The sequence below is a fragment of the Xyrauchen texanus genome, chromosome 47, assembly GCF_025860055.1.
Source record: "Xyrauchen texanus isolate HMW12.3.18 chromosome 47, RBS_HiC_50CHRs, whole genome shotgun sequence".
Lineage (NCBI taxonomy): Eukaryota > Metazoa > Chordata > Actinopteri > Cypriniformes > Catostomidae > Xyrauchen > Xyrauchen texanus.
In genome coordinates, this window is record NC_068322.1 from 16,889,644 (window position 1) to 16,911,305 (window position 21,662).

At 44.5% G+C, this 21,662-nt stretch overlaps 1 protein-coding gene across 1 annotated transcript in view; it reads left to right on the forward strand.

Annotated features, from left to right (window-relative positions):
* Positions 1-3,714: 3,714 nt before the first annotated feature.
* LOC127638874 (Schwann cell myelin protein-like) overlaps positions 3,715-21,662 on the forward strand; it is a 103,005-nt gene continuing 85,057 nt past the window's right edge. Inside the window, exons 1-6 of the mRNA XM_052120599.1 lie at positions 3,715-3,760; positions 5,815-6,177; positions 6,702-7,025; positions 7,197-7,485; positions 10,515-10,519; positions 11,773-11,833. Coding sequence (XP_051976559.1) covers positions 3,715-3,760; positions 5,815-6,177; positions 6,702-7,025; positions 7,197-7,485; positions 10,515-10,519; positions 11,773-11,833 — 1,088 coding nt within the window. The remainder of the gene's footprint in view (positions 3,761-5,814; positions 6,178-6,701; positions 7,026-7,196; positions 7,486-10,514; positions 10,520-11,772; positions 11,834-21,662) is intronic.

The following is a 21,662-nucleotide window of genomic DNA, read 5'->3' on the forward strand; positions in this document are numbered from 1 at the left end:
CCACGGCTCGGCCCCCTGAGGCCTCTGAGCCTCCAGAGCCTCCCTCAGCTGAGCCTCCCGAGCCTCCCTCAGCTGAGCCTCCCGAGCCTCCTGCGGCTCCGCCTCCAGAGCCTCCTGCGGCTCCGCCTCCAGAGCCTCCCTCAGCTGAGCCTCCCGAGCCCTCCATGGTTCCTCCTCCCTCGGCTCCGCCCCCTGAGGCCTCTGAGCCTCCAGAGCCTCCCTCAGCTCCGCCTCCAGAGCCTCCCTCAGCTGAGCCTCCCTCAGCTCCGTTCTCATTCGTAACACTACACATGCACAGCCAATGGTGTAGAGTGTAGATGGGGTTACAGTGGTTACTGATTCTTAAGAAAAGGGACAAAACATGTTTAAAATCTTTAGTTTTTAATTCTAATTTAAATTCAGTTGGATATATTTATAGACAAAGGTCTCAGATAACAAAGGGAACTAATTTCTTTTTTTAATGCTTAATTTCTGAAAATGGACATTTATTCACTTCATTACTTACATCTTACTGTCATTTGTGTGAACTCAGTCAGACGCATTAAAAGCATGCTATTTTTATTTGATCCATCCAACAACAGATTGTAAAATTCTTTGTATTAATGGTGTCCAGTAAAGGAGCTACATGATAAAATATATTCAACACTTTTTTTCTGTTTTCACACTTCTGAAAATTCTGTCGAGTTGACTATACTGAATATTTATTTATGCTAACATGATTTTAGTGAGATAAAATCACTTACTGTTTCTGAGAAAATGTAGAGCCAATTTTAGGACTTCGTTGCCATGATGATGTGATGTCAACAAACCCTATAACAACTGTAAAAATGTCAATTGAAGCTCAAATGATACACAAGTTTTGACAGTGCACATAGCCAAGAAAGTACAGAGAAATATTAGGTAACTACATGTACTTAATATGGGTTGAGGGTTAGGTTTAATACCTAGTAATTATTGTTAATTATATTAACAATTACTCTGAGACAGAGCGGCATGTGCATCTTGAACTACCTCGCCATTTGGCTGTTACTGGCGCAATCAGAGGCTTTGTTATGCCAGCACAGACTTACTGCTTCAGCAATTCTACAGTGTCCATCTCAGTTCAAACTGGGGAGAACATTTCCACTGAAACTTGTTTCAGAAAGTATTGGGATTTATGCCGGCGGCTTTGACCGTCATTCCATTAGGTCTCTTACACATGAGACCTCTTCAGTGCTGGCTTAAGCACAGTGAGCCACAACGTGCTTGGTGCCAAGGACGCATGTGCATCAATATATCCCGCTGCAGTATAGCTGCTTTAGCACTACAGAGAGCTCCTGCATTTTACCAGGGAGGTGTCATGCTGGGGCAAGTGTCACACAGTGCCTAAAGCTATAGACTGTATATCTAGCCTTAATGTCTTTTCAGTCAGAAATATCAAACTGTCATGTCCTGGTTCGTTCAGACAACATGACAGTTGTGGCATATATAAACCGCCAAGGCGGAATTCAGGAGACATCACTCTCCAACTTTATTGAGAATTTGGGAAATATCTGGCAAACAGAAATCGATCCATTTGCCTCAGTGGAGAATACCCACTGTCCCCTCTAGTACTTGAAGTCCCAATTTGTCAGGCAGAAAGTGGTGACCATGGATGCTTCTAACACAGGTTGGGGGGGTGGTGTGCGATGGACGCTCAATTTTTGCACCTGGACAGGTGCGAGGAGGGTGTAGCACACCATCTGCTTAGAGCTATCGGCTGTAATTCTAACTTTAAAGGCTTTCAGTCAAAATAGTGAGGTGTCATGTCCTGGTTTGCTCAGTCAACATGACAGTTGTGGCATTTATAAACAGGCAAGGTGGAATTCATTCACCGCCACTTTCGAGATTGACGCGTCACCTCCTACTATGGAGTGAGCATCATCTCTCCCTGACAATGACATATGTCCCAGGCCGCCTGAATTATGGCGCGGGCCTACTGTCACGCTAAGGGGTGATACCGGTTGAATGGAGACTTCATCCTCAAACTATACTGAGGATTTGGGAAATATTCTGCAAAGCAGAAATCAATCTATTTGCCTCAGTGGAGAATGCCCACTGTCCCCTCTGATATTCGAAGTCCCAAGCCCCGCTGGAAGTGACGCATTGGCACACAAATGGCCGGTGAAATGTAAATATGCGTTTCCTCCAGTAAGCCTGATCCACTCTGTCATATGCAAAGTGCGAGAGGACAAGGAAACGGTTCTATTAGTTGCATCGAAATGGCCAACCAGCCATGGTTTCCGGAAATGATGGAGATGCTGCAGAGCTCACCTTGGGAAATACCACTGAGGAGGGATCTCCTCTCTCAGACACAAGGCACAATCTGGTATCCCCAGCCCCAGCCGTGGAACCTGCATGTGTGGCCCCTGAACAGCGCCCACTACATGCACCAGAAACAGCGACCTATTATTGTAGTAACACAATGGCACGTAACAACAAAACGTACCATGATGTACGTACGTAAATAAAATAACCGGCCTAACAGGTAAATGTTTCGGCCGATGCCGGTTATTAAAAATTGAGAAAATCGGCCGATTTATTGGTCTCTGCGATATATCGGTCGACCATTAGTTTGGAATAACATAAGGCTGAGTAAATGACTCAGGGCCTTTAATAATAAACTATATATATATATATATATATATATATGTGTGTGTGTGTGTGTGTGTGTGTGTGTGTGTGTGTGTGTGTGCCTTTCTAAAGATTTTTCTCAATGATTCCAGAAATGGTTTATACTGTATATATAACGCATTGTCTTTCTGCACCAATAGATTGTTTCAGATGCTTTTGATTTTTAAACTATTTTAAACAGAAGGAAACAAGTATGAATATTGTTTATATGAGCTCTTCTCAATGTGTGACTAGTAGACAGGAACTGAAACCCTCATAAGGGGCATAAGGAATGAGTTACAGTGTAAAGCGCTTTGAAAACCGATAAGATTAAAAAAGTGCTATATAAGTGCAGACAATTTACCATATTAACTTTTAAAAGTATCAACAATAAGGCATACATCTGTCAAAGTTCACAAAACAGTACATCGTTTCTGCAATAATATTAGCCCAAGACACTTGGTTGTTCTCATCAACTCAGGTCTTTAACATTTCATTAATTTATTACACTCTATAACTAATATATTAATAATTGATTATGAATAATTAGTAATTATTGAATTGACATTAACCACAGCCTAACATAATCACTTTATTTCAGTTTTATATTAGAAATATTTTTCTTTTGTTCTGCGTGTAAGTTCATGCTTATACAGGAAGTGATGTAAATAACAAGTGCATCTGACGTATGTCACAATATTGAGCTAGTTGTGATTCTGGTCTCAAATCATCAGCACTGATGATACTGAGATCATATATATGAAATTTTAACGATCTGCTTTCAACAAAAATATTGAACCGGATAGACCCCTTTTCTCATTTCTGGTAAGATATTTATAAATTCTGTTACTTTTTATGATACTTTAGAAGTTTAGTTCAATTTGATCAGTTGCTAATCTGTCTGTTGATCTTTTGCTTATTATGACATCATTATTAAACATTTGTTTGTTAAATGTAATTCCAAAAATTTTTATTGCATTTCTTTGAGGGACTAAATATATTAATATTTTAATGAATGAATTTTCACAATTTATGCATATTTACAAATGTGTTCCTTGAAAGGATCAAACTTCTTATGAGGAGATGGACACAGCAATGAAAATCATTGTTTACAGTATTATATTACAAGGTTAGTTGCTCCCCTCCTTTCATCACTTTCTTTTTTTTTTTACCAAGAAAAGTGTGATATGCTCAGTGTGACATGACAACTGAGAAACTAGTTTAAAAATGAGTGAAAAAGCGTGTGAATAATGTTGCTGTTTCTCCAATAGCACAAAAACAATACGGAAATATTGCCAAACGTGAACATTTCATGTCTGGTTGACTAGTTATTAAACTGAATAATGTAAGAAGTAATATTGTGACTTTAGTAAGACAAGGTTTTAGAAATAGAAATGCTCAACTCCACATATTGTAGATCAAAGTGTGCCCAAGATAAGTGTCATGTGATTACACACAATGTGGATCATCATAAAAGGATCAGCAGTTAACACTTGTGCAGTACTTGTGTTTGTTTGGAAGAACACAAAGGGGTAGTTCATTAAATGAAAGTTATGTCTGTTACTCACTCTCACATTGTTCCAAACACTTTTGACTACTTCTCTTGCAGAACACAAAAAGAAACATTTTGAAGAATATCCCTGTTGCTTAATGGCAGTTGATAGTGATCTCCTTTAGTGCTCCACGACAGGAAAGTCATACAGTTTTGGACAGCCTGATCTCATGAACATTAACGGCAACATTTTTGCAACACAAAATTATGTGATTCATTACACGTTTCGCTACAGTTTCCCAGTGAAATGTCCAGTGGGGGCGCCAAAAGCAAGTAAAATTATGTTGTAATCAGACAAGGTTGTTAAGGTGAATATTAGATGGAGGTTTTAATGTGTAAAACTTACATACCAAACCTAAAACTTGTACCTGAACCTAACTAATAGTGATCTTAAAGCAAATCACAGGTAAACAAAACAGACATCCATACCCTTAACCACCACCTACAGTAAACATTAGAACAGATAGTGTTCAAAAAGCAAATGTGAAAAGAAAAGCGCATGTTCTGAAGAAACCACATCATTTTGTGTCGCTTCTTTCACACTTTCATCTCAGGCTTGGCTAGAACCGCATACTTCACAGCCCAATGTCCAACAATCAGTGTTGGGTAAATTACTCTAAAAAGTAATGAATTACTAACTACTAATTCATCTTTACAGTGTAATTAGATTATTGTACTAATTACTCTGGCAGAAAAGTAATTGCATTACTTATTACTAATTACTTTCTAAAACCATTATCAACCTCGACCAGATGAAAAATACAAGGATAGACATGAAACTGTTATTTTAATTCTTCAAATAAATCATATAAAATCAACTAAATTATTCACGAACTGGCCAAAGAATTTAAGCGTTAAATTAGAAAACATATATTTTAACATTAGATGTTAAATTTAGATTTTAAATTCACTATTGTTTTATATACAATTGTTATAATATAAAAGTATTTAACACAATTAGATTACAGAAGTAACTGTAATTAAATTACTTAAAAATGAAGAGTAATCCCTTAATTTAATAACAGTAATTAATTACTTAGAAAATGCATTACACACAACACTACCAACAATCATACCATGTAAGAAACAGAGTGAAAAAGTGTTTATAAAGTCATAATCAGCCATTGTTGATTTGTGTGAAAGTGAATAAAATTCAAAGTTGCTGTATCTCCTCTAGTGTTAAATTCAGCAGGAATCTGCAGCTAAATATGAAATTCAGTTTGAAAACATTTAGTTATAGTAATGTTCTTTCTATGAGACAAGGTTGGTTTTGGAACAACATAAGCATGAGTAAATGATGGCTGAATTTTCATTTCTGGGTAAACTATCTCTTTCAGATAAGCTACTTAACTAATAGTAATATTTTTAATACATATTTTATAAATGTTATAATTTTTTTATACTTTATTTAAAAAATGAAAATAACATTGTACTTGGGTATTTTTATGTTAGGTAGATTTCACTGTCGCTGGTTTCCTGCTCATGTTTCCTTCTTAAAAATGATACAAGTGCAACTGAATGTTTTTTGGAAGTAACAACAAACATTATTGTGTAGCATTTTGTGTGTTAAAAAGTGCAAACATGTGTTGGTGTGATTGAATTCTTCACTCCATTGTATGTTTGTGTTTTAGGTGTTTGGTGTAAGGGGTTCAACATCAGTCTCCCAGAGAAGATTGAAGCTCTGAATGGATGTAGTGTGATTATTAAGTGTGCATTTGAGATTGAAGAAAAATATGACCAAGACCTCTCTGAGACTGCAACAGGAGTGTGGCATAAAAATGACACTAGTCTGACAGAGCATGTAGTGTTTAACTCTAGCAGCAATAATCACTCAATTAAAGCGACTATAACTGGAAAATTAAAAGCCAAGGACTGCACCACTGTCTTTTATAATGTAGATTCAAGTCACATTGGCAAATATTTCTTCAGGCTTGAGGGTAATGGTGGACTGAAATGGACCTACACAAAAACCTCAGTTTCAGTAGATGTTATCAGTGAGTGACTTCATTAGATCAAATGATTGTAAATGACTAATTGTAAACTAGAACTGTATAATAACACCTGTTATGTATATGATCATTATCTAAAGTAGTGATTTATATAACTGGTTGAATTTGACCAAGCTCTAAGTTGGATGATTCTCATGATCTTACAAAACCTTTTGATCTGAAGGCTTATACTTAAATACTTGAATTTAGAATAAAAATGATGCCAATGCAAGAGTTTCTTTAAAAATAACTTACATAGGAACTCCTTTAATACTGTTTAAAAAACATACTAGCTGTCATCTCATGAAGTTCATGGAGGGAAGACTCAGAGCTTTGATATAGATAAAGAATGGCAACTTTGAAGAAGCAAAATACTTACTTTCTTTTTTTTTTTAAACAAGTTACTTTTCACTTCAAAATTCCCTTTGTGTTATTTCATAATTGATGGCATAACTATTATTCTAAAATGTGAAAAAGTAACAAAAAAGCATACATCAGTCATATATGTAACATATCTCTGTATGTTTCAGACTCTCCTCATAACCCCACAGTGAAGTTGTATGTGGATGAGAAGGAGGTGCAGAGTCAGCAGGAGGTGTTGGAGGGGAGCTCTGTGTGTCTGTCCTGCTCTGCTGAGACTCTCTGTTCCTCTCCTCCAGCAACTCTCACATGGAGCTCCACTTCCAGACTTCCCTTCAGTCTACAGGAGAAGCAGAATCAAAATAAACTCATCTCTCATCTCAAATTCACTGCTACTCCCCTTCAACACACAGCCACTTTCACCTGCACTGTCACCTACCAGCTACAGGACAACAACAAAACAGCACACAGCAACCTCACATTACATGTTACATGTAGGGATGTCTTTATATCAGTTTCAAATGTATTTTGGAGCTAATTTCAGTGGCATCAATTATTTTCTCCCTCAAAACATAACTGCTCCAACTATGACATTTCATATTATCATTCTCTTTTAAATACAATTTCTCTCTCTCTCTCTCTCTCTCGCTCTCTCTCACATTCAGATGCCCCTAAAATCTCTATCTCGTCCAGCTGTAACAGAACTGATGTAACCGTGTGTTTGTGTGAGGTTGATGGGAATCCCTCTCCTAAACTGGTGTGGCATCTGTCTGGACGTCCTGTCACTAACTCTACAATCATGTCCATCAGTGAAGAACGATTGAGCAGCACAGTTTTGAGGAGCTTCATCACTCTACATCACTCACTCACACACACATCCACTGTGCAGTGTGTCACCACAAACACTCATGGCAATGACAAACAACTGTTCCAATGGCTTCTCTATGCTCAAGAGTCAACAGGTGAGTTTAGCTCTGTGATCTTCAAAATTCAAAGACAAAATTAAAAAGGTAATGACTGAAATTTAACAAAAACCGTCTAGGTTACGTATGTAACCTCCGTTCCCTGATGGAGGGAACGAGACGTTGTGTCAGAGAAGTGACACTAGGGGTCTCTCTTGAGCGCCGATATTCACCTCTGGACTATGAAAAAAGGCCAATGAGAGTTGGCAACCAGTATTTGCATGTCCCGCCCCCGGACATACGGGTATTTAAGCGGCGCAAATACGGGAGTTCATTCAGGATTTTTCTGAGGAGCCGGAAATGGTCCGGCCACAACAGTGGCTCGGCTCAGCGACGTGGCAGGGGAGACACAACGTCTCGTTCCCTCCATCAGGGAACGGAGGTTACATACGTAACCTAGACGTTCCCCTTCTGTCGCTCTCTCCACATTGTGTCAGAGAAGCAACACTAGGGGTCCACTTATAAAAGTGCCATGCGCTGAGCCGTGTACGTGAACTGCTGATACAGGAGCGAGCTGGTATTCTTACGTGCAGGACGACCAACTGTATCAGGCTGCACGTACCCTTCCCCAATGCCCCATTTAAGCCATCAGGATTCCTTATCGTTACCCTAGAGGGGAACAAGGTGCTGGCCGCCAACCTGGGAACGGGCCAAGCCTGGCCGGGCCTCTTTTCTCTCTATGTTTCTCGCATAGAGCAACTACGGCCGGGGCCCTTACACGCATTGAGGGAAGGGGGTCTTAGCCCTTATCCAGGGCAGAGAAGACCCTGCGGAGGCCACACCTACCCGAGAGGGGAGGCAAGTTTAAGTGGCAAAACTATCAGAGGCCTGCTTAGGGCCTATGTGGAAAAGTCGGTGCGGTGGTGGATCCAGCCTCATAGAGGGGGGAACATACAGCACGGCAGCCGAGGCAGCCATGACTGCCTAAGGGAAACACTGGAGTCAGCTCGCCAGAGGGGACAGAACCGTGGTGTTACACACAGGGGGAGTCCGAAGGAGGCCTTACCTGTGGAGCACCTATAACAGTACAGGGTAGCTTGCGGTACCTGCAGTGGTTTGGGTCAGCGAGTTCCTCCGCTGAACTGCGACCCACGAGGGCTAGGGAGGAATCGACCAGTGTCCCAAACCTGAGATCTCCTGGGAATGAAGGTGCACTGTTTCCCCTGGTTAGGGGGAAGGGCGCTAGGTGCAAGCGATTCACCCGGTCAGATCGTAGGCGTGCCACCTAGTTCTACGGGCTCGGTACCTGAGAGAACACGGGACGATACTGACTCAACTCGGAGATTGTAGAATCTCGCAAAAGTGTTAGGTGTTGCCCAGCCCGCTGCTCTACAAATGTCTGCTAGAGCAGTGCCCCTAGCCAGTGCCCATGAGGATGCAACACTCCTGGTGGAGTGAGCTCGGACCCGCAAGGGGGGGGGCATAGCCTGGGTGTGATAAGCCAGGGAAATGGCGTCGACAACCCAGTGGGCGAGTCTCTGCTTGGAGACAGCTTTCCCTTTCTGCTGTCCCCCAAAGCAGACGAAGAGCTGCTCAGAGCGTCTGGTGCTCTGTGTGCGGTCCAGATAAATACATAAAGCACGTACTGGACTGATCCCTGAAGGGTGTGGTAGGAACCTTGGGCACATAGCCCGGTCGCGGTCTTAGGATCACGAAAGTATCTGCCGGACCGAACTCCAGGCAAGCGTCGCTAACAGAGAACGCATGCAGGTCCCCGACCCTCTTGATGGAAGCGAGCGCGATCAGCAGGGCAGTCTTGAGAGAGAGGGCCCTGAGTCCAGCTGAGTCAAGCGGCTCGAAGGGGGGTCTCTGGAGTCCCGTAAGGACGACCGAGAGATCCCAGGAGGGGAACAGGTTAGGCTGGGAGGTAGTTATCCTCCAGGCACCTTTTAGGAACCTGACGATTAAGTCGTGCTTACCAAGAGACTTGCCGTCTATCGTGTCGTGGTGGGCCGCGATAGCGGCGACATACACCTTGAGGGTGGAGGGGGACAGCCTCCTCTCCAGCCTCTTCTGAAGAAACACGAGCACTGACCTAACTGCGCACTTCTGCGGGTCTTCGGCTCGGGAAGAACACCAGTCCACGAACAGACGCCACTTTAGAGCGTAGAGATGCCTGGTAGAGGGGGCTCTGGCTTGATTGATTGTATCTATGATGGTCGGTGGTAGGCCGGCTAGATCTTCCGCATCCCATCCAAGGGCCAGACGTGGAGGTTCCAGAGGTCTGGGTGCGGGTGCCAGAGCGTGCCCCGTCCCTGAGAAAGAAGGTCCTTCCTCAGGGGAATTCGCCAGGGAGGGGCTGTCGTGAGGAGCGTGAGGTCCGAAAACCAAGTCCGGGTAGGCCAGTAAGGGGCTACCAGAATGACTTGCTCCTCGTCCTCCCTGACCTTGCATAGCACCTGTGCAAGAAGGCTCACTGGGGGGAATGCGTACTTGCGCAGCCCCGCAGGCCAGCCGTGTGCCAACGCGTCTGCCCCGAGGGGAGCCTCTGTCCGGGCATACCAGAGTGGGCAGTGGGAGGTTTCTTGGGAGGCAAACAGGTCTACCTGAGCCTTGCCGAACCGGTCCCAAATCAGCTGGACTGACTGGGGGTGGATCCTCCACTCTCCGCCAGGCAAGCTTTGTCTTGACAGCGCGTCCGCTATCACATTGAGGTTGCCGGGGATGTGAGTGGTGCGCAGTGACTCCAGTCGCTGCTGACTCCAAAGGAGGAGACGACGGGCGAGCTGTGACATGTGGAGGGAGCGTACTCCGCCTTGGCGGTTTATGTAGGCTACGACCATGGTGCTGTCTGTCCTGACTAGGACGTGTTTGTTCCGAATTAATGGAAGAAACTTCTGCAGGGGCAGAAAAACAGCCAGCAGCTCTAGGCAGTTGATGTGCCAGCGCAGCGGGCCTCGGTTCCATCGGCCTGCGGCTGCGCGCCCGTTGCATACGGTGCCCCAACCCAATTTGGAGGCGTCGGTTGTGACCAGAACGCGCCGGGACACCTGCTGCAAGGGTACTCCTGCCCTTAGGAAGCAGAGGTCTGTCCAGGGTTTGAAGGTTTGGTGGCAGGCAGAGGTAACTTTTATGTTGTGCGTGCCATGCTCGTCTCGAGACTCGAGCCCGGAGCCAGTGCTGAAGTGGTCTCATATGCATCAACCCCAGCGGCGCGGCCGCCGCGGAGGATGCCATATGCCCCAGGAGCTGTTGGAAACGTTTTAGCGGGACCACGGCGCCTGGCTTGAAGGAAGCGAGGCATTTCAGCACTGACTGAGCACGCTCGTTGGAGAGACGTGCTGTCATTGGGACTGAGTCTAACTCCAGACCGAGAAAAGAGATGCTCTGGACCGGGGAGAGCTTGCTCTTTTCCCAGTTGACCTGAAACCCCAAACGGCTGAGGTGGCTGAGCACCTGGTCTCTGTGTGCGCATAGTAACTCTCGGGAGTGGGCCAGTATGAGCCAGTCGTCGAGGTAATTGAGTATGCGTATGCTGGCTTCTCGGAGCGGGGCAAGAGCTGCCTCTGCGACTTTCGTGAAGCATGTCCGTCATCTGTGCGTCGGCCTCAGCCTGATCGCTACCCAGACACACGAGACAGCGCCTGTGGCCGTCGGAAGCGGAGAGCACTCTACCGCATCCAGGAACAACACAGGGGCGGAAGGGCATCTTTATAAAGACGCGTCCTTAAAAGGACGTTCAACGCCGCTGTGTTTTGCTCTTTTAGAGGAAATTACTCTTTTAAATAAAATCACTCGAGAGAGTTTTTAAATCTGCACTGTCGATGCGCCCAGGGGCAGGAATGCACAGCCGTGCAAACAGGAGAAAGCCGCTGTTGTGCGCCGTAGAATCCAACAGCATGCAGCAGAGGGATAACAGGAACTCGGTGTGTACACGCAGCAGTTGCAGACACGACCATCGGCTCCAAAGAAATTTTCTGAATGAACTCCCGTATTTGCGCCGCTTAGATACCCGTATGTCCGGGGGCGGGACATACAAATACTGGTTGCCTACTCTCATTGGCCTTTTTTCATAATCCAGAGGTGAATATCGGCGCTCAAGAGAGACCCCTAGTGTCGCTTCTCTGACACAACGTGGAGAGAGCGACAGAAGGGGAACTAACAAACTAAATAATAATAATAATAATAAATAAAGAAAAATACTGTTTTTAATTTGTTATGTTTTTTGGAAAATATGACCCTCATAAACATTGTGGCATTTGTGGTTGAGAAATCACTTACTTATTTGGATAACTGTTGCATTAAGGACTTTCCAAACACTAAATTATTCTTTTTTTAGGCATCAATATTTTGTCTGTGCTGATTGGAGCTGCTGTTGGGGTTTTAGTGGTCATGGTCGGGTGTGGCATTACATATATCTATGCACGGTAACTGCATGACATATGGGGAAATTAACATTTTAATAAAACTTTATTTTAAGTTGCATCAAGTGTGAAATGCAATAATAATTAATGCAGAACTGTATAAAATGTTACTTACTAAAAGAAGAAAATTGCAGCTATACTTAAAAATGTATGAATGTCATTGAATTATTAAAATATTAAACCAAGATCAATTTATTTAAAAGAAAGACAACACAAGCATGTGTTTCAAGCAAAACATAATAAAAAACGTAAGTTTGCTTGGTGTAAAGTTGAACAATATACGAAATAGTTATACTATTCAAAATGAAGATAAAAAGTATTTGCACACTTTCTGGTTGTCATACATTAATGAAACATGTCTTATGCAACTGAACTTAAAAGGAACTGACTTCATATATCCAATAAAATAATCACGGGATTGGTTGAATAACAGGAATTGCAAAAATGGCTCAGAATAGAGCAGATCTGAGAGATTTCCAAGTATAATATTTAACAGATGTTACTTTGTTCAAATTTGGACATTTGTACATTTCATAAGTGTGGCTTAAGTGTCCAAAAAAAAATCCAGCCAGTGGAAATACCATCTGTCCTATTTTTTATTATATTACCCAGTCCTGTCTGATTGATTTTGCTATCTGAGAAGCTACTGTATTATTGAAATGACTTTGATATTAACTCATGTTTTTCAGAAGGGAGAAAAGAAAACCTTCACAAACTAGAGGAGAAGGTACTTCGCAAGTTATTTCAACTGATGAAGTGAGTTACAACCTACACATTTTTTTTATTCTCAAACACATTCAGTATCTTACTCCAACTACACTAGTAAACAGACTTGAATACACTTTTTATTAACAAAAGCAAATGTAGAATTACACTGGTGCTTTCCAAAACTGACTTACATTTATGAAACATTAGGCTGGTTCACAGGAGGACGAAGAGTCTATTTATGTCAATAAACTTACACTTGTTGGAGCCGCCACCTTGAATCATCCAGAATCTCTCCATATTTCCTCCACTGACTTTATCAACACCACCCAGGCTTCATGTGATATCGGGTGCGTCTCCTCACTTACTGCTGACTATGCTGCAGTCCTTCATCCTAAAGGAGTGAAAAAGAGCTCTATGGGAGGTGATAAGGTAGATCCCCAGAGAGATCAATACATACTACAGAGGGACATAAATACAAGTGGAGTGCCATTGCAGGCAAAAGAAGTGTTTTCAGGAGCAAGACAAGCACAGATGATTACGAATACAAGAGAAGTAAAGTCAAAGCAATCAGATGAAGAGTTGATCACAAACTCCGGTGAAGCTTCTCAGCTTTATGCACAAGTTCAACGTGGCAACCCATAGAGAACTGGGTTATCTGAGTTACCGTACACTTCGTCAGTTCGAACCAGTCTGGTCATTCTGTGTTGACCTCTCTTATCAACAAGGCATTTCTCTCCATAGAACTGCAACTCACTGGATTTTTGTTTTGTTTTTGAGTAAACTCTTGAGACTGTTGTGTGTGAAAATCCCAGGAGATCATCAGTTACAGAAATACTCAAACCAGCCCATCTGGCACCAACAGTCATCCATGTGATTATCTAATCAGCCAATAGTGAATAAAATCATACATATACGGATCAGGAGCTTAAGTTAATGTTCACATCAACCATCAGAATGTGGAAAAAAACTGATCTCAGTGATCTGGACTGTGGCATAATTGTTGGTGCCAGATGGGCTGGTTTGAGTATTTCTGTAACTGATGATCTCCTGGGATTTTCACATACAACAGTCCCTAGAATTTACTCCAGATGGTGCCAAAAACCAAAAACATCCAGTGAGCGGCTGTTCTGTGGACGGAAATGCCTTGTTAATGAGAGAGGTCAACACAGAATGACCAGACTGATTCAAACTGACAAAGTCTATGGTACCTCAGATAACCACTCTGTACAATTGTGGTGAGAAGAACATCATCTCTGAATGCTATTCTGAGATACAGGTTGGCGCTGTTTTGGTGGCATGAGGGGGACCTACACAATATTAGGTGGTTTTAATGTTGTGGCTGATCGGTGTATAAACACTGCTTGAAAGATTAAGAATGTAAACAACAAGCACTTTGTTGTTTAGAAAAATGAAATTATTTCTATAAAATTGTTTTTTTCCTAACATTTATCAGATACGTTTTAATATTTCTTTAGTTTTGAAATTATATTTTTTTACTTGTTTTTTTTTTTATATTTTATTTGAGTGAATATCTGCCTCTTTGCAAGATCACTCACGTTATTATCAACTGCTGCAAAAAACAGGAATAATTTTTCTGTCTGTCTGTCTATCTATAAATTACAATAATAAAATGCTTTAACAAATCTTGATAAATTAACATGTTTTGTACTGTCATAAACTGTCAATCAAAGCTTCATGCAGCTCCGATCCTCAGATCCAGCTGACATTTTCATTACATGAGCAATATGTTTTCGAGAACAGCAAGATGTTCTGACTGCAGTATTGCATGTACTGTGCAACAGCACTCTCTTTAGCATATTTGCAGTGTGGTAGATTTTGCACCTATCTATAGAGATTGTGGAACAGCTGTCTTGTAATCAAAACCACTGTACAAATGGTATGCAATGGGATTTGATTATTAGCAATATGACAGATTTGGACTATTAGCAATAGGCCTATGACTTTTCTGTGCCAATGTGAGTCAAATAGTCTATGGTTTCCAATGACCCACTGTATTTCTAATAAACAGGTCTATATGGCTTCTGATATAGCAAATTTAGCATTTCTCCTGTTTTTGCATTATCTATGGGAATAGATCTTTCACACATATCAACATGATGATAGTCATGAAGCTATGACAAAGCACAGCCATTGACCTGGAAAATAAAAAATTGCACTACATGTAAAAAAGGTTGGAAACCCCTCCAGTAGACTGTTGTAATTAATCTGTGAACATACTTCATATAGACAAATCCATCCATTGTTTATTACACTGATTGCTTTACAATAATGGGAAGGTGATGGGACAAACACAAGGGAGTTTAAAAATTGTTTATGGTTCATTGAACAAGCATGGAAAACGTCTCGGGTTACATGTGTAACCCTTGTTCCCTGAAAAAGGCGGAACGAGATGTTGCGCTGCTAAGCGCTACGGGGAGACACGTCTTTAGTGTGACCAGCTGAATATGTATGCAACACGTCAATGAACATTGACTGGAATTTATAACCTCTGCCGATGTAATCATTGGACGCACCTGGCGCAGTGGCTATAAATAGATGCGTCACCGGTGCATCATCAGATATTTCGTCTGAAGAGCAGTCCTGGGACGTCCCAGTGCGGCAAAGCAGCGCAACATCTCGTTCTGCCTTTTTCAGGGAACAAGGGTTACACATGTAACCCGAGACGTTCCCTTTACAAAAGGCTTCACTACAATGTTGCGCTGCTAAGCGCTACGGGGAACGCAATACCCACGCCGCCGCACTTGGGGCTGTCCGGACCCCTACGGTTGAGGTGTGCTCACAAAAACGCGAGAGGTCTCAGACATGAGCTTGAGATGTCGACTCAAGGGCGTAAGAGCCCGGAGTAGCATAAACATCTAAACCAAAAGAGTCTGACTAATGTGTGCAGAGAGGACCAGCCTTCCGCATCACAGACTTGTTCAGAGTCAACTCAAGGGCGTAAGAACCTAGAGTAGTAAGAACATCCAGACCATAAAAGTTTAATGAATGTGCGCAGAGAGGACCAACCTGCCGCACCACAATCTTTCTGCAGAGGAAGACCTCTAGCAAAGGCTTTAGAGGAGGAGAGCCCTCTGGTAGAGTGCGCCCTAAAACCTACTGGCGAAGCTTGACTGCGCGCCTAGTAGGCCCGGGCAGTAAGGTCCCTCACCCAAAGTGACAACCCGGTCGCGGCTTCAAAGTGAAGAACTGCTGCCCTGACTTTACGCCACTAGCAAGTGCGGTGGACATAATTCTGAAGGGCACAGACTGGACAAAGTCTGAGTAGTCTTTAGCTGCTCCGGCATTTACAAACGGCAGGGAGCAGAAGGCTTAGAGAATGACTGGCCAAGGGTCGAGAAAGGCACCTTGGGCAGGTAGTCAGGGTGAGGGTGCAAAGAATGCTCTTGGTCCTACCTGGGGCAACTCAAAACAGGCCGGCAAAAGAGACAGAGCCTGTAGGTACCCAAGTCTCCTTAGAGACGTAATTGCCATATGAAAAGCCATCTTGAGAGTCAGAAGTCTACCAAACGCTGACTCTAGAGGTTTTTAAAAAAGGGGGGGTCTTACCCTATGAAGAGGTCCTAGCAAGGATGCCTCTTAGAGGGCACCCCGCCCACCAAGGCGTGGCAAGCCGAAGTGGAGGCCACATAGAACCTGGCAGTGGCGAGGCAAGTGCCCGCTGACAGTTCTTTCCACAGAAAATCCAGAACTGAAGCAAACTGGCAGTTAGCAGGTTCTGTAATTTGAACTTATTAGAAGGAAACGCATGCAGGCGCATTTGTGCCATGTATGCGCCACCACGAACAGCACCCCCGAGGGGGGGGGGACTGGGTGACTCGGGGAGAAGTAGAGGAGACATTGCGCTATCAACAGAGGCTGAAGAGGTCCTCTTCTGCCCTGTAAAATCTACCCAGATCAGTTCCAAGGGAGGGAGCCCTAGCACTTGCAATGGTCTCGATAACTTCAGGAGAAAGCCCTGTGAACCTCAGTTGGTACCCTACAGGGGCCAAGCATGAAAGGTTTCACAATTCGGGCCGGGGATGAATATGCCCCCTGAGCCTGAGAAAGAAGGTCCTACCTGATCGGAATCGCCAAAGGCGAACCGTTGAGGAGAGATATTAACTCCGAGAACCATTTCCTGTTCAGCCAGCGCAGCGCCATTAATAGGAGGCAAGACCCTTGCTGGTGAACATTTCCAAGACTCCCGGGAGCAGAGAAACCGGGGAAAGAAACGCATACAGACGCATTCTGGGTCATGTATGTGTTTTAACGTCCAGACCCAAGGGGGCTGGGTGATTTTAGGGAGAAGTCGAGGAGACATTGCGCTATTCATAGAGGCGAAGAGGTCCTCTTCTGCCCTAAGATCTCACCCAAACTTGTTCCAAGTGGAAAAAAGCCCGGCATTTAAAAAGGTCTCGATAACCTCGGGAGAGAGCCCTGTGTCCCTCAGTTGGTACCCTTAGGGGCCAAACATGAAAGATTCCACAATTTGGGGCAGGGATGAAATATTGCCCTGTGCCTGAGACAGAAGATCCTTCCTGTTCGGCACCACCAAAGGCGAGCCGTCGAGGGAAGAGATTAGCTCCGAGAACCAAGCCCTGTTCGGCCAGCGCGGTGCTATCAATAAGAGGCAAAGAACCCTTGCTGGTGAACTCTGGGCAACTACTACCTTAGGGTGGAGTTCTTAACTCCCCCGTTGGTATTTTCTGTCTGGACCGTAAATCTGCTCCCATATACGGGCATCCAGGGATATAACTGCCTGAGTGACAGGAGCTTGCCCTGGGCCCTAAAGAGAACCCAACGTGTCAGAAATACAGCTGACAAGAACGTGGGTCTCCTTGATGATTTATATAAGAGGCTACCGCTGCATTGTCCACCCACACCAAGACATGGCAGCCTCAGGAGGAGGTATTTCAGGGCCAGAAATACAGCCATCAACCCGAGACAGTGACTGTGACAACCGAGCTGACGACCCTCCTATCCCCTTAAGCTGGACGACCACTTAAGGCCGCTACCCCGCCCATCAGGGAGGCGTCTGTCGTTAGCAGCCTGCGACAACAAGACGCACCTAGAGTGGGACCCAAGGCAGAAAACCGGGGTCTGAACCACATAGAAAGGGAACGAAGCCTGAGGCGCGTAACCCTATTTAGCCTAGGGGTTTTGGCCCTTGGATGAAATCCCCTGGCTTTTGGCCACAACAAAAACGGTCTCATGAGCAGAAGGTCCAGAGGGATCGCTGTGGACGCCTTCGCCCTGAGACCTGGAAATCATTGATACTGATAACAGTGCAACCTTGCCCTAGCCTGACTTTGCTCATGGTGATCTAAATGGACTCAATACTAGCGGGAGACAGTTGTGCCCGCATTGAGATTGAACTCCATACGATGCACCGATAGACAGTGTTCTGAGTGGGAGAGAGGACGCTCTTCTTGGCGTTGAGCCTCAACCCCAGAGAAACAGATGAGCTGAGACGATGTCCCTGTGCTGAACTGCCAGTTCCTGGAACTGCGCTAGGATCAGCCAGTCGTCTACATAATTCAGAATGCAGATGCCCCGGAGTCGCAAGGAGCCAGCGCTACGTCATGCATTGTGAATGTGCGGGTAAAAAGGGCTAGGCTGAGAGAAAGAACCTGACCCTGGAAGACTTTGCCCCCGAAAGTGAACCTCAGGAACTTTCCATGTTGTGGCAGAACTTCTAAATGAAGTATAGAAGTGCGTCATAAGATCGATGGTGACCAGCCGAACGAGTTGTAGGGTTTGAGACACGACCGTCTTAACAGGCATCATCTTGGACTTGAACACCCACGGGTAGTTCAAGCTTTAAGATCTAAGCCAGACGCCACCCCTCACCCTCCATGGGAAACGGGGAGTATGTAGTGTAATAGCCTAACTCTCTCTCTGGAAGGGGAACACATACCGTGGCCCCTTTAACCAGGAGATTGATTTTTCTTTTTACATAAGAAGAAATCCGGTTCACAGTAGTGGGAACATACTGTTGAAGCACGGAAAAAACGGCGAGTGAATTAAATCCTGACGCCCTTATAAGACCCACAGAAAAGAATATATCCGGCAGAAGTTTCCACGCTGCCGGGATCTATAAGGTGGGTATTATATATGAACACTTCCTGTTGAGGGGGTGTCAGGTGTTCCGCGTCCTGAAATGAGGCAGGAACAGCGGTACACCCAACTTTTAGTTAGAAACCTCTGCTTCCTAAAACGCCAAAGGCGGCGGGGAAGGAGAGGATTCGTGAGGGTACCGGGAGGGGCGTAGTGAATAGAAGACGCGCCCCGTCCCGAGGGGAGCTACCCCCACTGGGTTAAGTGCAAGACACTCAGGGTTTTTTCCTCCTTGAGATAACTGCCCTGAGATCTTGCTTTGGAGGCTGTCGGGGGCGATGAGCCTTTCCCCAGTCCTGACGAGGGGGAGCACGGCCCGCCACGCTCTGTTTTTGAGCCTCTCTTCTAAGAGCACCAGGGTGGGACTGGGTGGCCGATGGCCCCGCCCCCTGAGTGCGGCGAGGGAAGAATTGCCCAAACGCTTCCTCATGGCTTTTTGCCTCCTGGAACCTGGAGATAACCGTAGTCATAGCGTCTCCGAAAAGCCCAGACGGCGAAATTGGGGCATCAAGGAGAAAAGTTTTATCTTTGTCCTTGATGCCTGATAGGTTGAGCCATAAGTGTCTCTCCGTGCTGACCAATGCGGACATAGACCGGCCAATAGCACGGGCTGTCTGCTTGGTCGCACGAAGAGACAGGTCCGTAGCTCGACGAAGCTCAGAAAATGCTTCCTCGTCGGGCGCGGAACCTGCACTCAGGTCCTTAAGCAGATCGGCCTGGTATGCCTGCAAGACCGCCATGGTGTGCAGGGCAGCACCAGCCTGACCCGCCACTTGATATGCCTTCCCCACTAGCGTGGAGGTGGTCCTGCACGGCTTCGTGGGGAGTGAGGGTCTTTTCATTGATGATGCCGAGCCTGGTGAGAGATAGCACGCAAGTGTCTCTTCAACCTGCGGCATCATCAAATACCCCCGTGCCTCAGCACCCACGATAGTCGAATATATAGACGTCGAGGGCACGTGAACACGGGAAGAATAAGGTCTCTTCCATGAACGAGAAAGCTCGTCATGGAGATCATTAAAGAAGGGAAGGGACTGATGAGGCGTTCCCTTCCCCCGGCCACCAGACAAAAATCTATCTGCCAATTTGGAATGTTTGGGGGTCTCTTGTTGTCGTGGCCAGTCTAATTTAAGCTTGGCCACAGCATGAGAAACCACGTCGAGCAATTCCTCTGCTGGTTTATCCAGCACGGAATGCCCGGCGGTGGGTAGCTCAGCTGAACCAAGTGAGTCGCGGTCTTCCTCATGAACTGAAGAGGCGTCGTAACGCGCTTCAAGATCACGGGAAGGACCGGCTGGATCTGTGGAGAGAGTGGGCGAAAGGGAAAAACCTGTCTCCCGCTCCTCCGCCAGATCCATGCGAGAGCCCCACGAGTGAAGTGTGGGCGCTGACTCCCGGAAGTGAGCGAGGCGAGCGCGAAGCACTCTGCCCGAAAGCAGATCACAATGCTCGCACCCGCCCTGCCACAACGCGAGAGCAGCATGCTCTTCCCCCAAACAAATTAAACAAAACTGATGCGTGTCCGTCTCGGGCAAAAAGCGGAGACAGGGAGACACGCATCGTTTGCCCTGATTCTCAGTCATTTCTCTCTTTTTTTTTTTTTAAATGACCGATATATATATATATATATATATATATTCGTATTTTCTTTTCTTTTCAGAGGAAACAGAAAGGAGAAAAGGTATCAACTGCACACTGCCTAACGGAATCTAACTCCTAACAGAGGAAAGAAAGTTTGACAGATTTGTGAAAGCACACATAACAGAATGGCTCTGAAGACGAAATGTCTGATGATGCACCGGTGACGCATCTATTTATAGCCACTGCGCCAGGTGCGTCCAATGATTACATCGGCAGAGGTTATAAATTCCAGTCAATGTTCATTGACGTGTTGCATACATATTCAGCTGGTCACACTAAAGACGTGTCTCCCCGTAGCGCTTAGCAGCGCAACATTGTAGTGAAGCCTTTTGTAAAGGGAACATTGTTTAAACCCTTTACAATAAAGCTCTGTAAAGTTATTTGGATTGGTACAAACTTTTCTTTAAAATACAGTGTCCTGAATAAGGGATGTTTCTTTTTTTGCTTAGTTTATATTTGCCCTGTGTATATAACAATATAAAGGAACTGTATCTAAAATAAATAAGGGGTGATAAATAAATACTAATACAACAAGCTGGAAAAACAGACATTTATTCATTTTAATATCTGTTATATATTTTGAATGTGTTGAAACCTGATATCAGGCTATGCACCCTGAAAACTGCTCCATTAGATCGGTTTCCGGCTGAATTGCCACGCTCAAATATTTAGTAGTGCCACAACTAGGCTAAGTTTAACTTATGTGATCAAACAGGTGCATCATGGGAAGTGTAGTCTAATTGTAACGGTTACCCTGTCTTGTCTCACTGTTGCCCTTTGTTTGTAATTTTGTCACTTTTGTTATTCCTTAGTTTTCACTTTTGTCACCCTTGTACCTCCATAGTCTTGTTTTCCCTCGTGTTCACTGTTCATTGTTTTCACCTGCCCTTGTTAATTTGCCTTTGGTTTCTGTTAATCACCTTGTCACCTAGTTTGTGTTCTGTTTGTTCATTGGCCCCTTTTTCCCATGTTTTTGTATTTATATCCTGGTTTTTGGTTTAGTCCTTGTCTGTCGTTGAATGCTGTGTACGTAGTTTGTGCTCGCTCCCATGCCTGTGTTCCAGTTCCTGTGTTTTGTTTTCATTTGCCCATCGTGGTAGTTTTGTTTATTCCATGCCTGTGTTCCCGTGTTCCAGTTCCTGTGTTTTCGTGTTTTGTTTTCATTTGCCAATCGTGGTAGTTTTGTTTATTCATGCCTGTTTGTTTCCTTCAATCAAATAAACCCGCATTTGGATCCTCATCCCTTGTCTGACTCCGACCTCATTCGTTACAGAACGACAGACCACACAATGGATCCAGCAGTTATTCGTGCCAACTACCGGTTGCTCAGCCTCAAACA